The 15,554-nt window shown below is 41.5% G+C and overlaps 1 protein-coding gene across 2 annotated transcripts in view; it reads right to left on the bottom strand.

The window, feature by feature from the left end:
• The window catches only part of LOC311115726 (zinc finger protein 704-like), an 83,276-nt gene extending 68,017 nt beyond the window's left edge, over positions 1–15,259 (bottom strand). The window contains exons 1-2 of one of the 2 annotated variants that reach the window (XM_084190877.1): positions 14,789–15,259; positions 6,040–6,272 (exon numbers count right to left, since the gene is read on the bottom strand). In XM_084190877.1, the coding sequence (XP_084047003.1) occupies positions 6,040–6,272; positions 14,789–15,079 (524 nt within the window). In that variant the 5' untranslated portion in view covers positions 15,080–15,259. The remainder of the gene's footprint in view (positions 1–6,039; positions 6,273–14,788) is intronic. The other variant, XM_084190876.1, reaches the window with a different exon arrangement.
• Between the last annotated feature and the right edge of the window lie 295 nt (positions 15,260–15,554).

Raw genomic sequence — 15,554 nt, 5'->3', positions numbered from 1 at the left:
GGCACTGTGTATTTAGCTCATAGTAGCGCTGCAGCAGGGGGAGGGGCGTATAACCTTGTGATAAAGCTCGCTCTCCCTGAGGTGCAACACTGAGTCAGAGAATGTCCAAAATGTGCTGTTGTTCCCCTTTAAGACAAAAAAAGCTCTTTACCAGACTCGCTTTTCAAATACAGTTAGATATCACATTTTGTGACCTTGTAGGAAGCAAATCACTCCCGCATTGCTAACCAAAATTTGCTATAACTGGCCTAGTAACTCACTAACTAGCAAATAATATCAACAAATGTGCACACGCGGCTACAAGTGGCTCTGCTCTGTGATCTCAAATGTGCATCTAGACTACTCTCCAACTGCAGGTGATGGAAAGATGCGCTCCTAAGCCCAGGAGTGAAAGTAAGGTGGTATTGTCCGGTAAAATGTGAACCTATCACAATGAATCCAACATGCCCAAAAAACTATAGGCTATTACACCATTATTTAACTTCACTGCATGTCAGCCGCATTAAACATTTGCGAATTGACTGGAAACTGGGTGGTATACGCTCCAAATTGCGTTGTGGTTTGAGGAGAACACTTACATTTTGTCAAGGCGGAGATGAGTGGCCGAGACCAAGGCACGCTGACAATCGCAGAATTTCATTTCAAAGCAGAGAGACCTAGCCAGGCATATCGCAATATTTAAAGATACAAATTGTGGAAAAACTGTTTGGAAAGCAAATGGCTATTGCTGTAAAGAGATGACAATGAAAAGACCCCAATCTATCTTTTAGTTATCAAAATTCTTAACTTAATTGAGCGAACAGTAGCCTATTTTATTGGCCCCAGCGGAGAACATCGGCCATATCCCCGGTGAGTATGCATATTCAATGTCTTTATCATTGGGTCAGTGCCACTTTTGTTTGTTTTGGGACAATCATTTCCTCCTCCAGGTTAGATGGACGTGTCACGCCCTGACTCAGGGGACGCTTAAATGTTGAGTCAGGGTGTGTATATTCTTTGTTGTGTGTTTTCTATGTTTCGATCTAGTATGTGTAGATCTATGTTGGCCGGTGTGGTTCCCAATCAGAGGCAGCTGTAGCTCGTTGTCTCTGATTGGGGATCATACTTAGGCAGCCTATTGGCACTAGTGGGTTGTGGGATCTTGTTCCGGGTAAGGATCGTTGTATGTACAACCTTAGGACTTCACGTTTGTTTGTTGTTTAGTCGTGTGTTTATTCAGTGTAAATAAACATGTACGTATATCACGCTGCGCCTTGGTCTGACCCGTCATTAGACGAACGTGACAGGACGTCATATTGTATTTGTGTCTCCCCTTTTCGTAGGCCGATTATATGGATTAGACAACATTGTTTTTATTGATCTGTTTGTCAATTTTTTAAGTATAAAAAAAAATGCGTGCTCGCACTTGGGTGTCCCGTAACGGTATGAAATTAAATCTACTTTCACCCCAGCCTACAACAAAATCACCAACTCCGTCTTGAAGTTGGATTTGGTTTGGTTTGTTGCTTTGAAAGGGATTAATGCCAATTTCCACAGTAGAGAGAAATGTTTCTGTGTTTAAAGCAAGGTGTCACGACTTCCTCCGAAGCTGCCTCCCCTCCTTGTTCGGGCAGGCTTCAGCGTTCGTCGTCACTGGCCTTCTAGCCACTGCCGCTCCATATCTCATCATTCCATTTGTCTTGTCTTGTCAATTACACACACCTGGTTCATATTCCCCTCATTAGTACGTGTTTAAGTGTCCCCTCTGCCACCCTTGTCCTTGTGGGTGATTGTTCATTGTGAGGATTAGTAGCTCGGTTGAGCTCAGTATTTTGTTTTGCTGGGGTATTTTCCCCGTGTGCATGTTTGTTCCAGTGCGCCTGTTTTGCGCACTAGACTGGTTACGCTGGATTACAGAATAAACTCTGTGTACTGTGATTTACCCTCCTGCGCCTGACTCCTTCAAATCACGCATCACACAAGGAAACATTTTAGTGAAGTTCAATCTTGTGTGTCTCTGCGTGGGCTGGCAATCTTTCTGTATGTTACTGCACCAGGAACTGCACGCACACAGCTTAGAGGGATCATTGGTCTGTCTCTCTCTCTCTCAGGGCTGGGTAGTTTTTTTCCCCCTAGTCAGGTCACAAGGTCAGGGAAGAGCCAAGGCCCTAATCATGGCTAATAATAGGGTTACGCTGTAAAATGTAAAAAAAAAGATTCTAGCACAAGTCAACAACTTCGGGAGGGCAAGCTTGCTAAATAGACCCCCGGAAATTGTCTGACTATCCCCTAGTGGCGAAAGTAACAACTTTGTGTGTAACATGTGCTTCATCCTGCCTCCATAACCACCATGCTTCTGATTACCACCGACGATTATGGATAAACTGTCATGAAAATAAATAACCGTCATAACCGTTGTTTTACTATTATTATTTGTATTATTTTTTTGTAGAACGAACAACTGATTTAAGATGGGATGGCCGAGCATTAGTGCGGTTGAGTCCATTTCCATGGTAACATGGACTCTTCACAACATGATGAAACTTTGTTGCTTCTTGCTGAAAAAAAACAAGGTGTTGTAGCAAATGAGTCTTTGGTTGCCTAGGAAATGCCCCCCTTCCTGCAGCAGCAGCACACGCAGTCGGGTGGAGGAGAGGAGAAAATGTGCGTATTTTGGAAGACCAATAACTGCCATCTAAAATTCCATGACCGTCACGGCCCTAGTGGCAATATGTCACAGCGTTGACATAAATGAACTACATTCACATATTTACATTTTAGTCATTTAGCAGACGCTCTTATCCAGAGCGACTTACAGTTAGTGAATACATTTTTTTTTTATACTGGCCCCCCGTGGGAATCGAACCCACAACCCTGGCGTTGCAAACGCCATGCTCTATCAACTGAGCTACATCCCTGCCGGCCATTCCCTCCCCTACCCTGGACGACGCTGGGCCAATTGTGCACCACCCCATGAGTCTCCCGGTCGCGGCCGGCGGCGACAGAGCCTGGATTCAAGCCTGGATCTCTAGTGGCACAGTTAGCACTGCGATGCAGTGCCTTAGACCACTGTGCCACTCAGGAGTACAAGGGACACTATTTCCATTCACTTAAACAACTACATCAGAGTCAATAACTGCACGAGCAGAGATAAGAAAACAAAGCATTTCACAACGAACCAGCCAAAGATCTGCCCCAACCGTTCCACTGGACTTATTTTTGTTCATTCACACGTTCTTTACTTATTTTTATCAGCTGTGTTAGTCTGTCTGTCTGTGTGCGTGTGTGTGCACCTCCTGAGTCCTTCCTTTCCTCTGTGCAGAGAGGCTTGTTTGGGCTTGTTTGCAGGACACAGTAACCCAGTGATACAACCATGAACTGAACTGAACACTTTTACACAACTGTGCTCGACACACTGCCCTAACAGAAAAACCCAAGTGTGACAGCTGGTAGGGGAGGTGGAAGAGGAGAAACCAGGCCAATGCCCTACACTTACTATGAAGACACACACATAGAGAGAGAGAGCACCCCTCCCCCACATAGACAGCTGCTCCAACCTATCTATAAAACATTTTGAATAAAAAGGCTCTTAAAAAGCGTCCTTCCCAGACCTCATCTGTTATGTAATAGTGTTATCTATCAGAGCGCTGACGGGTCATGTCCCTGGACAGACACAGCTCTCTCTCTGACTGCTGCCTGTGTTTGGACCGCTGTGTGTGTGTGTGTGTGTGTGTGTGTGTGTGTGTGTGTGTGTGTGTGTGTGTGTGTGTGTGTGTGTGTGTGTGTGTGTGTCACAGCAACAGAGAAAACAGCCTTGAGCCCCTCTCGCTCTGCTAGCCACTGAGTCACACACAACAGTACAAACTACTGAGAGAAAAACATATCAACATACACACACTGGTCTGTCTAGCCACTCAGAGCGCATGCCTGGCTTACTGATACCAGGTTGAAACTGAGAAAATAGATATTATAAAAATTTAAAGTAAACCCTTTTATCTGAATCTGAGACATGGATTAAGTCGCAGTAGTCAATTTCACCTGGACATTATACTGACTTTCAGTTTATAAGGGGGGTGGGGGTCTGAGGGAGTCGATAATTCCATAACCTTTTATGTCCAATCCATGACAGATGCTTCAGATCCAAGGAACCAATCTTTATGAACACAATATCCTCTAGTATGAAAGATCACACGCTCAACAAAGTGAAACATGGGTAATTTTTTGTAGCATTGAATGAGTGAACTGCTTGGATCTCAATGTTAAGGTAAAGACCACATTTAGTGTGGTTGGCCATGGTGAGCAAGGCAGTGATACAAGTAATTGATATCATGTACATTGATTTGTGCATGGATTAATATAGTGATTGGTTCATAAGCTATTGGTCTCACTATCAGTGAGAGCAGTATTTGTTTAGGTTTATCAGTCAACAGCAACATGACCATCATATCTTCCATTCTCACTCACATGATTGGGCAATCTTGACCTTATTCTAAAACTTCAACCCTCTGAGAAATTTATTTTACGTCTTGAGAATTTTCCAGAACTATTCTGATTCTGGAACACTGGAATGCTTTCTAATAATCCAACAGCGGTCATCTGACCAAGCCTCCCCCACGACATTTATGCCCAAACCACGGGATAGTTTGAACCACCACAAGGTTAGAGTCAATTCCATTTCAACTCCAGTTTATTCAGAACTTGGGTTTGGATTTGAGGTGGAAACACCCAATTCTTAGAGCTATTTTCAATTTCAGAAATTCTATCCCCCATTCTATGCCCCATTTCATCTGGACCAGGACTGGCATTGACCCAACTCTGGCTGAAGCAGCAACCATGCCACAGGTAATAACCATATTGTTATCCATGTAGTACTTGGTAATAACTATGTTATAGTGTTGCACGGTATACCGAAACTTCTGTACCTTTTCGATACAAAAAAATATGTACATTTCGGTCCTAGAATTTTTGTTACGTTCGGTACTTCTGTCAAATGTGTCTTACGTGATTGAGAGGATCAAGTCTGTGTCAGCATAGTCCCTTTATAGCGCAAAGAGCAAAGTACCTGCTCCACCTACTCATTAATTGCTAGAGCTGTGTGAGTTGCATTAGCTCCCCAGTCCCCACTCATGCTGCACAGAAGTTTTAACACCTGAATAATGCAACACGGCATGTAGAAATGTTGAAACTGTTCATTACTGTTCACAAAACAACGTCAATATAGGCTAGAACACTTTTACAATGCAAGATGAAACTGGTAGCTTCCAGATTTAATTGTAGGTTAACTTTCCTTGCTAGCTTACAGCTGAATTCACTATTTTGGTACTTTGTTTGTGATAATATGCAAACCATAACACAAAATATGCTGATTTCAAAGCTGACTGGCACCAAAAACGTTATTAATTCACTTTGTCTCCCATGCCACCAAAACCTCATTCATTTCTTCGTCTACCTTTGCCTCCCATCTGGTTTCCACTAGATTCCAAAGCCACAAACTCAGATTCCACAGCCACATTCTGCCTTACAAATGAAGCAAATTACGTCTCATTTCTTAGAGACAGTGCACATTTTTCGAAAAGAAGAGATTGCTTCTTCCTTGCAAATGTTGTTAATAAGTACAATAAAATAATACAATATGTTCTCTTAGCATTTACCTGTATTGTGTATAGACCTAGGCTACATCTTGATTTACCCAGTTTATCAATAGATGTACCATTCAAATACATTATTACCATTATGTTGTTTTGTAGTTAGATTGGTAATTGATTCAATTAATGCATACATACATGGCTGTCTCAAAAACAATTACAAATGTTTTCAAATGTAACGTTCATTATATTGAACTCAAAGATGCCCAACGATTGAACAGAGTAGTAGCTGAGTTTATCTGTCTGGATCAAGTGCCATTTTGTGACTTTTTTTGTGGTATCATTTTTGGTATCGTTTTGGTATTAAGTATCATGATGGTATTGAGTATTGTGATACTAAACCTGGTATCGGTATCGAAGTCAGAATTCTGGTATCGTGACAACACTACTATGTTAATAGCCATGTGGTCCCTACCTGCATCGGGGGACAGGTATGTGGGAGGAGGGGTGGGGGTTTCTTTCCTCAGGTGGAACTTGATGTCTGTTTGTTTCCTGGCAACCACCGGGCACCAGCGGGGTCCTCGCTTTCGAGTGCATGTGTCTGTCCGGCTTCTGCCCGTTCAGGATCAGGCAGTGAGTGGGACTGCCGTTAGTAAGGACCCCAGCTAGACCGCTGTTCCTCTCATCTGCCTCGCCACCACAACCCATCTAAAGGATAAAGAACAATTCACACACAGCAGAGAAATGGTTGCAGTCTCAGAACTGTTATATTGGTGCTTTTTGCTTCCAAGGCTTGTAGTAAAAATAGATAATAGAAGGTTAATTACATAGTCCACACTTTATTTTGGCTACACTTTTGGGAAAGGGACGTTGGTTGGTGATTTTATGTCCCAAAAAATAGAAGCTGTGTCAGTTTCACTAAATCTGTCCAACCATTAGGAGGCACTGACAACTAGAATCTATAGCCTACTGTTTAAATTAGGGTTCCCCAACTGGCGACCGCGGGTGATTTTATTTGCCCCCCCAAGTTTTCTGAGCAAAAGTAAATAAATAAATAATGACCAACGTCTTGTAGCATTCACTAATAATGACCAACGTCTTGTAGCATTCACTAATAATGACCAACTTCTTGTAGCATTCACTAATAATTTATTTTATTATTTATTTTATTTTTACATTTACCAGACGCTCTTATCCAGAGCGACTTACAGTTAGTGAGTGCATACATTTTCATACTGGCCCCCCATGGGAATCGAACCCACAACCCTGGCGTTGCAAACGCCACACTCTACCAACTGAGCTACACAGGACTATAATGACCAACGTCTTGCAGCAGGCATTATATAAAATGAACACAGGTCTCATAAACAATCTCTCAAGCACAAGCCCACGTGCTAGTGAGTAGCCAGCTAATCTTTATGATTAAAGTCAACTTGGATCTATTTGCTAGCTAACGAGGTAGAACAGTTGAATTGTTATGAACACACCCTTCTGACCGTCTCCAACTGTTAAAAAGCATGCTAGCCTGTCCACTTTGTTCAGATGTTGAAATCAAGTGGCCTACCTTAATTTCTCAGATTGAGAATGAGCTGTTAATTCCTTATATAATTGTGTTTTATGCTCATTGCACATTTATAAAACACAGACTACACAGCTAGTATAACAGTCTGTGGCTAAAATGCTTCTAGCGGTACCCGCTCGCGACAGAAACTGAGCATTCATTTTGCAGAATCAATGTTCATTGATACTCAAGTTTGAATAGGGTCTGCTCTTCGCGCAATTTGAGGAATTGAGACATAAAAAGGGTATTGTTAGAAAAGTTAGGTTCCCGTCTATTACAGTAAAATAATGTCTCAATGAGTTTCAGTGTCCGTATGACCGATTCTGTTGGACCAAACCTCAAATGCAAATCGTGATTTGAAACTGCTTGTTGTCAGAGAGGAAGAAGTGATCTTTCATCTTTGTTGTTGTGAGTGGCAGGAGGGGTAGGAGCTTGGTGTGTGCTATCCGGGATCCTTGGGACATCCCTACCCTAAATCCTACCCTTTACCTTAACCTTTACCTTAACCCTTACCTTAACCCTTACCTTAACCCTTACCTTAACCCTTACCTTAACCCTTACCTTAACCCTTTAAAATTGTAACTTCAATGGGTTCTTGCGATACAGGCATTTGGAATATCGTGCTAAAATATAAACTAAAATTAATTCAATATATCACCCAGTCCTATTTGAAATTACCATGTTTTAGTAAAATATTACATCTGTTTGGGCTTCTTGTGGTCAATTTGCAGTCTACAAATTATTTGTAATTATGTTTGAGCGTCTGCTAAATGACTAAAATGTAAATGTAAATGTTCTGGCCACCTGAACATCCGCTCAAGAAAAGAATTGGCCTGCGACTGAATCTAGTTGATGATCCCTGGTTTAAAGGGATAGTTCACCCAAATTACAAAATTATGCTTTGGTTTCCTTACCCTGTAAACAGTCTATGGACAAGGTATGACAGCAATCAATGCTTTGGTTTAGTTTCCCTGGCAATGTTTCAACATGGACAAAAGCTGAAGAACATACGCACATCCAGGTACTTTTTGCAGGTGTTGGAGTTGTAGGTGAATTCATGCAAAATAAAAAGGAAAATGCCGCACACTGCTGCTCATTATCCCAGGTGATTTTAATAATAACATAGTTTTGACCCTTAGGTCTTAATCAGGCATCAATATCCCAGGTGGGGGTGGAAGGTCCTATATATAGGGGCAGTACTCAGTCACATCACTTCCTGAAACAGGGGGTAAAAATACATAACATAGGTTCACAATATCAACATTCAGTGAGTACTGACCCTATATATATATATATATATATATATATATATATATATATATATATATATATATATATATATATATATACAGTGGGGGAAAAAAGTATTTAGTCAGCCACCAATTGTGCAAGTTCTCCCACTTAAAAAGATGAGAGAGGCCTGTAATTTTCATCATAGGTACACGTCAACTATGACAGACAAAATGAGAAAAAAATTCCAGAAAATCACATTGTAGGATTTTTTATGAATTTATTTGCAAATTATGGTGGAAAATAAGTATTTGGTCAATAACAAAAGTTTCTCAATACTTTGTTATATACCCTTTGTTGGCAATGACACAGGTCAAACGTTTTCTGTAAGTCTTCACAAGGTTTTCACACACTGTCGCTGGTATTTTGGCCCATTCCTCCATGCAGATCTCTTCTAGAGCAGTGATGTTTTGGGGCTGACGCTGGGCAACACAGATTTTCAACTCCCTCCAAAGATTTTCTATGGGGTTGAGCTCTGGAGACTGGCTAGGCCACTCCAGGACCTTGAAATGCTTCTTACGAAGCCACTCCTTCGTTGCCCGGGTGGTGTGTTTGGGATCATTGTCATGCTGAAAGACCCAGCCACGTTTCATCTTCAATGCCCTTCCTGATGGAAGGAGGTTTTCACTCAAAATCTCACTATACATGGCCCCATTCATTCTTTCCTTTACACGGATCAGTCGTCCTGGTCCCTTTGCAGAAAAACAGCCCCAAAGCATGATGTTTCCACCCCCATGCTTCACAGTAGGTATGGTGTTCTTTGGATGAAACTCAGCATTCTTTGTCCTCCAAACACGACGAGTTGAGTTTTTACCAAAAAGTTATATTTTGGTTTCATCTGACCATATGACATTCTCCCAATCCTCTTCTGGATCATCCAAATGCAGTCTAGCAAACTTCAGACGGGCCTGGACATGTACTGGCTTAAGCAGGGGGACACGTCTGGCACTACAGGATTTGAGTCCCTGGCGGCGTAGTGTGTTACTGATGGTAGGCTTTGTTACTTTGGTCCCAGCTCTCTGCAGGTCATTCACTAGGTCCCCCCGTGTGGTTCTGGGATTTTTGCTCACCGTTCTTGTAATCATTTTGACCCCACGGGGTGAGATCTTGCGTGGAGCCCCAGATCGAGGGCGATTATCAGTGGTCTTGTATGTCTTCCATTTCCTAATAATTGCTCCCACAGTTGATTTCTTCAAACCAAGCTGCTTACCTATTGCAGATGCAGTCTTCCCAGCCTGGTACAGGTCTACAATTTTGTTTCTGGTGTCCTTTGACAGCTCTTTGGTCTTGGCCATAGTGGAGTTTGGAGTGTGACTGTGAGGTTGTGGACAGGTGTCTTTTATACTGATAACAAGTTCAAACAGGTGCCATTAATACAGGTAACGAGTGGAGGACAGAGGAGCCTCTTAAAGAAGAAGTTACAGGTCTGTGAGAGCCAGAAATCTTGCTTGTTTGTAGGTGACCAAATACTTATTTTCCACCATAATTTGCAAATAAATTCATTAAAAATCCTACAATGTGATTTTCTGGATTTTTTTTTCTCAATTTGTCTGTCATAGTTGACGTGTACCTATGATGAAAATTACAGGACTCTCATCTTTTTAAGTGGGAGAACTTGCACAATTGGTGGCTGACTAAATACTTTTTTCCCCCACTGTATATATATATATATATATATATATATATATATATATATACACACACACACAGTGAGGGAAAAAAGTATTTGATCCCCTGCTGATTTTGTACGTTTGCCCACTGACAAAGACATGATCAGCCTATAATTTTAATGGTAGGTTTATTTGAACAGTGAGAGACAGAATAACAACAACAAAAATCCAGAATAACGCATGTCAAAAATTTTATGAATTGATTTGCATTTTAATGAGGGAAATAAGCATTTGACCCCTCTGCAAAACATAACGTAGTACTTGGTGGCAAAACCCTTGTTGGCAATCACAGAGGTCAGACGTTTCTTGTAGTTGGCCACCAGGTTTGCACACATCTCAGGAGGGATTTTGTTCCACTCCTCTTTGCAGATCTTCTCCAAGTCATTAAGGTTTTGAGGCTGACGTTTGGCAACTCGAACCTTCAGCTCCCTCCACAGATTTTCTATGGGATTAAGGTCTGGAGACTGGCTAGGCCACTCCAGGACCTTAATGTGCTTCTTCTTGAGCCACTCCTTTGTTGCCTTGGCCATGTGTTTTGGGTCATTGTCATGCTGGAATACCCTTCCACGACCCATTTTCAATGCCCTGGCTGAGGGAAGGAGGTTCTCACCCAAGATTTGACAGTACATGGCCCCGTCCATCGTCCCTTTGATGCGGTGAAGTTGTCCTGTCCCCTTAGCAGAAAAACACCCCCAAACCATAATGTTTCCACCTCCATGTTTGACGTTGGGGATGGTGTTCTTGGGGTCATAGGCAGCATTCCTCCTCCTCCAAACACGGCGAGTTGAGTTGATGCCAAAGAGCTCCATTTTGGTCTCATCTGACCACAACACTTTCACCCAGTTCTCCTATGAATCATTCAGATGTTCATTGGCAAACTTCAGACTTCCCTGTATATGTGCTTTCTTGAGCAGGGGGATCTTGCGGGCACTGCAGGATTTCAGTCCTTCACGGCGCAGTGTGTTACCAATTGTTTTCTTGGTGACTATGGTCCCAGCTGCCTTGAGATCATTGACAAGATCCTCCCGTGTAGTTCTGGGCTTCCTCACTGTTTTCATGATCATTGCAACTCTACGAGGTGAGATCTTGCATGGAGCCCCAAGCCGGCATGGAGCCCCAAGCCGAGGGAGATTGACAGTTATTTTGTGTTTTTTCCATTTGCGAATAATCGCACCAACTGTTGTCACCTTCTCACCAAGCTGCTTGGCGGTGGTCTTGTAGCCCATTCCAGCCTTGTGTAGGTCTACAATCTTGTCCCTGACATCCTTGGAGAGCTCTTTGTTCTTGGCCATGGTGGAGAGTTTGGAATCTGATTGATTGATTGCTTCTGTGGACAGGTGTCTTTTATACAGGTAACAAGCTGAGATTAGGAGCACTCCCTTTAAGAGAGTGCTCCTAATCTCAGCTCATTACCTGTATAAAAGACACCTGGGAGCCAGAAATCTTTCTAATTGAGAGGGGGTCAAATACTTATTTCCCTCATTAAAATGCTAATCAATTTATAACATTTTTTACATGCGTTTTTCTGGATCTTTTTGTTGTTATTCTGTCTCTCACTGTTCAAATAAACCTACCATTAAAATTATAGACTAATAATTTCTTTGTCAGTGGGCAAATGTACAAAATCAGCAGGGGATCAAATACTTTTTTCCCTCACTGTATAGGTCAGAATTTTTTTTAATTGTACTTTTTTTTTTTATTCAATGATTTTTTAAGTTTTATAGTCAAATGCACGGCAAGGGGTGTAGATATTAGGGGGGGGGGGGGGGGGGGGACAGTAGACGGGCTGTCCAAGGGGTACTCTGCATTAACTGCAATTCTACACAGTTTGACTTATCATGCCTCTCTTGAGGGGTATTTTGAGGGGTATATGGAGGGGTATTTTAAAAACACAGTATAAGTGGAAGGCCTCCCAACCACCACTAACTTTCTGCATTTCAACACATTTTGACATGGGGCAGAGATAAAAATTTGCAGCTTTATAATGCTATTTTACACATTTTGTAATGAGTCTGATTTTGGGGGGGGGAGTTTTAAAGCTAATATCCTGGAATTCTAAACATTTTGCCATGGGGTAGAGAGAAAAATGTGCTGTTTTATAGCTCATCTCATACTATTCTTCACATTTTGCCATGAGGATGAGAGAACATTTGCACTATTTCACACTATGTTGAGGTAAAAATCTTATATTGCTTGTATGGATGTCAACCCCAATACATGTTCATGTCATTGTCACCAATCAACTGGATTACAGTAAAAATTTACTTTGAATACCACCACCAATTTCTCTATGCTAGCTATGTTACCAGATATACAAACGGGAGTTAGCATTTAGAAGTCCAGTCACTTCTTCACAACCTGAAAATTGACTACTTCTAAATGTTATGCAGTGAAAACAGCCAAATATATTTCAATCAGACTTTAGTAACCACATTGTGGGTCTGTTACAATACATCAATCATGACGGATTTTACGAATATCCACTTTGTTAGATCGGATTTGTTGAATGTGCGCCACTCCAGCATCCTTCTTCTATCCCCTATGGTCTCTGTTCCACTGACCTCTTTACCGCATTTATTCCAACACAGAAAAGCTGCTTTTTAACATACTTATTTAAAATATTTTGGAAGGGGAACTATTTCACTCATATTAACTAGGTTTCCATCCAATTGGCGACAGATTTTCATGCGAATATTCAAAAATCTGCATAAAGACAATGTGCACATCTTCCCACTAGTGATGTGTTTCCACACAACTGACTTGTTTGGGGATAAAAATGTACTCACTTAAGTTTTCATGTACAGAATAAAAATCTCAAGTTCAATGCGTTTCCATCACATTTTCAACTCTACCAATAGTTTTGTCACAAAAACTGTTGCGTTAAATAGAAAATGTGCCTACTCTGGTCTTGGCACGTGCACTCTAACCAACAGCTCGCAGATACAGTGCGAGAAGCTGTGCTGGTAGGCTAGTCTCTATGATGAGATTATTATGGATAATGCCAAGACTGTGCAAAGCTGTCATCAATGCAAAGGGTCGCTACTTTGAAGAATCTAAAATTTATTTTGATTTGTTTAACACTTTTTGGGTTACTACATGATTCCATGTGTTATTTCATAGTTTTGATGTCTTCACTATTATGCTACAATGTAGAAAATAGTAAAAATAAAGAAAAACCCTTGAATGAGTAGGTGTGTCCAAACTTTTGACTGGTACTGTATATTTTTTCGATTTGAAAGATATTAGCCTATTGGGGGGGAAGAATCGACCTGTACGGAATATTGGGAGGGACATGTCCCCCCATCCCCCGTGGCAATTTCACCTATGATGCACAGGATACAGCATGTGTAAAACACTACAGTGAAATGCTTATATGAAATGATTATAACAGTGACCGCGGTAATTTGGCTGACCTAATCATGTCCAAATCATCTAAAAGTATCTCAAATTGATTGTGAAGCTCAAAAAAGTAACAAGAAAAATTATAATATCAGTCCCATGACTTGAATGGGATTTGTGCCACAAACACTAACATGTTAGCATGTGGAAACAGTGCCAGGGAAACTAAACCAAATATTTAGGCATATAACATAAACTAGACATTCACTGGTAGGACATTGTCCACTCTAATTTAAACTATATTTGTGTGTGTGAATGTCTTGGGACAATACAACATATCTGACATGCATAGATTTTGTATTTATTTTTTCTTAAGCAACACTTGTTTTTCTTCCCCTCAAAGCAGGGTCTTGGTCAATGATGTATATAAACCCTGGATTGCTAATGATATGTATTGGCCATTAAGAGGCTTTGAAGGGTCGGCAATATTGGCAATCCCCAGTAGGAGCAGTCCTCCATAGGAATGAATGGCATTCTACATTATTGCAATTAAACGTTTCAAGAAGAAAATGTAGAGGTATTTTCGGGCGGGGGTTATAGAGGGGACAGTAACATTCGTAAGATCTAAAAATGATACTTTAAGGAAAATGTTTTTATATATTTTTTTATATACACATTAAGGTTTCTGTAAAAGAATAAATATGGCAAAAACTAATGTAGACATTAATAAATGCAATTCTATATCTTCCAAAATATTTGTTACAATAGTGGGGTATGAAAATGTATGCACTCTGGATAAGAGCATCTGCTAAACGACTGAAATGTTGGGGAGTGCTAAGATGGAGGCACGGTGGATTCAACACAGCGCCCCCAATAAGTCATCTAGTGTATTTCTGAATCATTGCTCTCGATACCTCCCTGCTGAAATTCTGGCAGGCAAACCGGTCGCTATGGGGGAGGGGGATTTAGTTTGGAGTCACAGCCCTTTTTCCTTTAAACTTTGAACATGCAATGAGCCGCCATTTTAACAGATTATATTCGTCATACATACTAGTTGCATTTAGGCTATAATTAACTTGGGTTTGTCGCAAAGCCTGCCTGACCTATATTTTCACTTTAAAAAGTAACCGATTCATATCATCAGAAAAGTCAGAGCGGCTGGTTATGTTGTTTGTTTCCCCAGTGCATGCAACAGTAGGCTTTTAGGCAAAAATGTTGCTCATGTGAAAACTCGATTGATACAAAAGTGAATAGGGGGGAGATGAATAACATATTACACCTATTTTTTAATCTAACCAACTCGCTGCAAATAAACAAATATAAAGTCCAGCATGCAATGGATATAACAGTGTAATAGCACCTACTATATTCAGGTGCGGGTATTTTTCTCTCCCTGACGACAGGTCATTCCCATTGAGGATGATGTCCTGGTTTGTACATTCTCTCAAAGAGCCATCGTCTAGCACGAATGTGTAGAAAACTGCTCCTGTTGCGGGCCCGCTCTTGCACGCCAGAATGACACCGCTGTCAGTGGCGGTGACACTCATTTCTCTTCCCTTGGAACCCTCTGCATGCTGGTCAATACCGGCTTGTTTCGAAGCGCCCCCGACCAGTATTTCAGCCGGAGACATGTCAAGCAGACGTTTCGAATTCATCGTAGGACCGGAGTGGTGACTAAAGAAAGATTACCCGCTTTCTATACCTTTTAGTCCAGAAATCTAGAGTAAAATACATTCAGGATTGTCTTGAGTGGATCCCCGTGTGTTACCGCTATTCTAAGGTTTGGACTTCTCCACCAGCCGAGACAACTCAAAAAAGCCGACACAGTCAGTTGGAAAGATTAAAGATTGTTTAGCTTTTTTTCCTCCAAAAAATGCCACGCCCCCACTCCCCTGCTCGTGCAGCCAGGCGAGATTCACAGGGTACCGCCTTCAATTCACTGCTATTGGTCGGCGGCCATCGCAAGCCAGAAGCCAATGGGTAGTTTGGACTGTGTCACTCACTTAATGTGTGCGAAGATTGTGGGGGTGTGTCGCTCCATTTTGCCGACCGGCCGGTGAAAAGGGAGAAATGAAAACAACAAGTAGCCTAGGCCTAGACCTATGCACAGCTAAAGTCGAAGCAGTAGGC

Source organism: Coregonus lavaretus (assembly GCF_964263955.1).
Source record: "Coregonus lavaretus genome assembly, contig: HAP1_SCAFFOLD_937, whole genome shotgun sequence".
Lineage (NCBI taxonomy): Eukaryota > Metazoa > Chordata > Actinopteri > Salmoniformes > Salmonidae > Coregonus > Coregonus lavaretus.
This window is presented reverse-complemented; position numbering and strand designations above follow the sequence as displayed.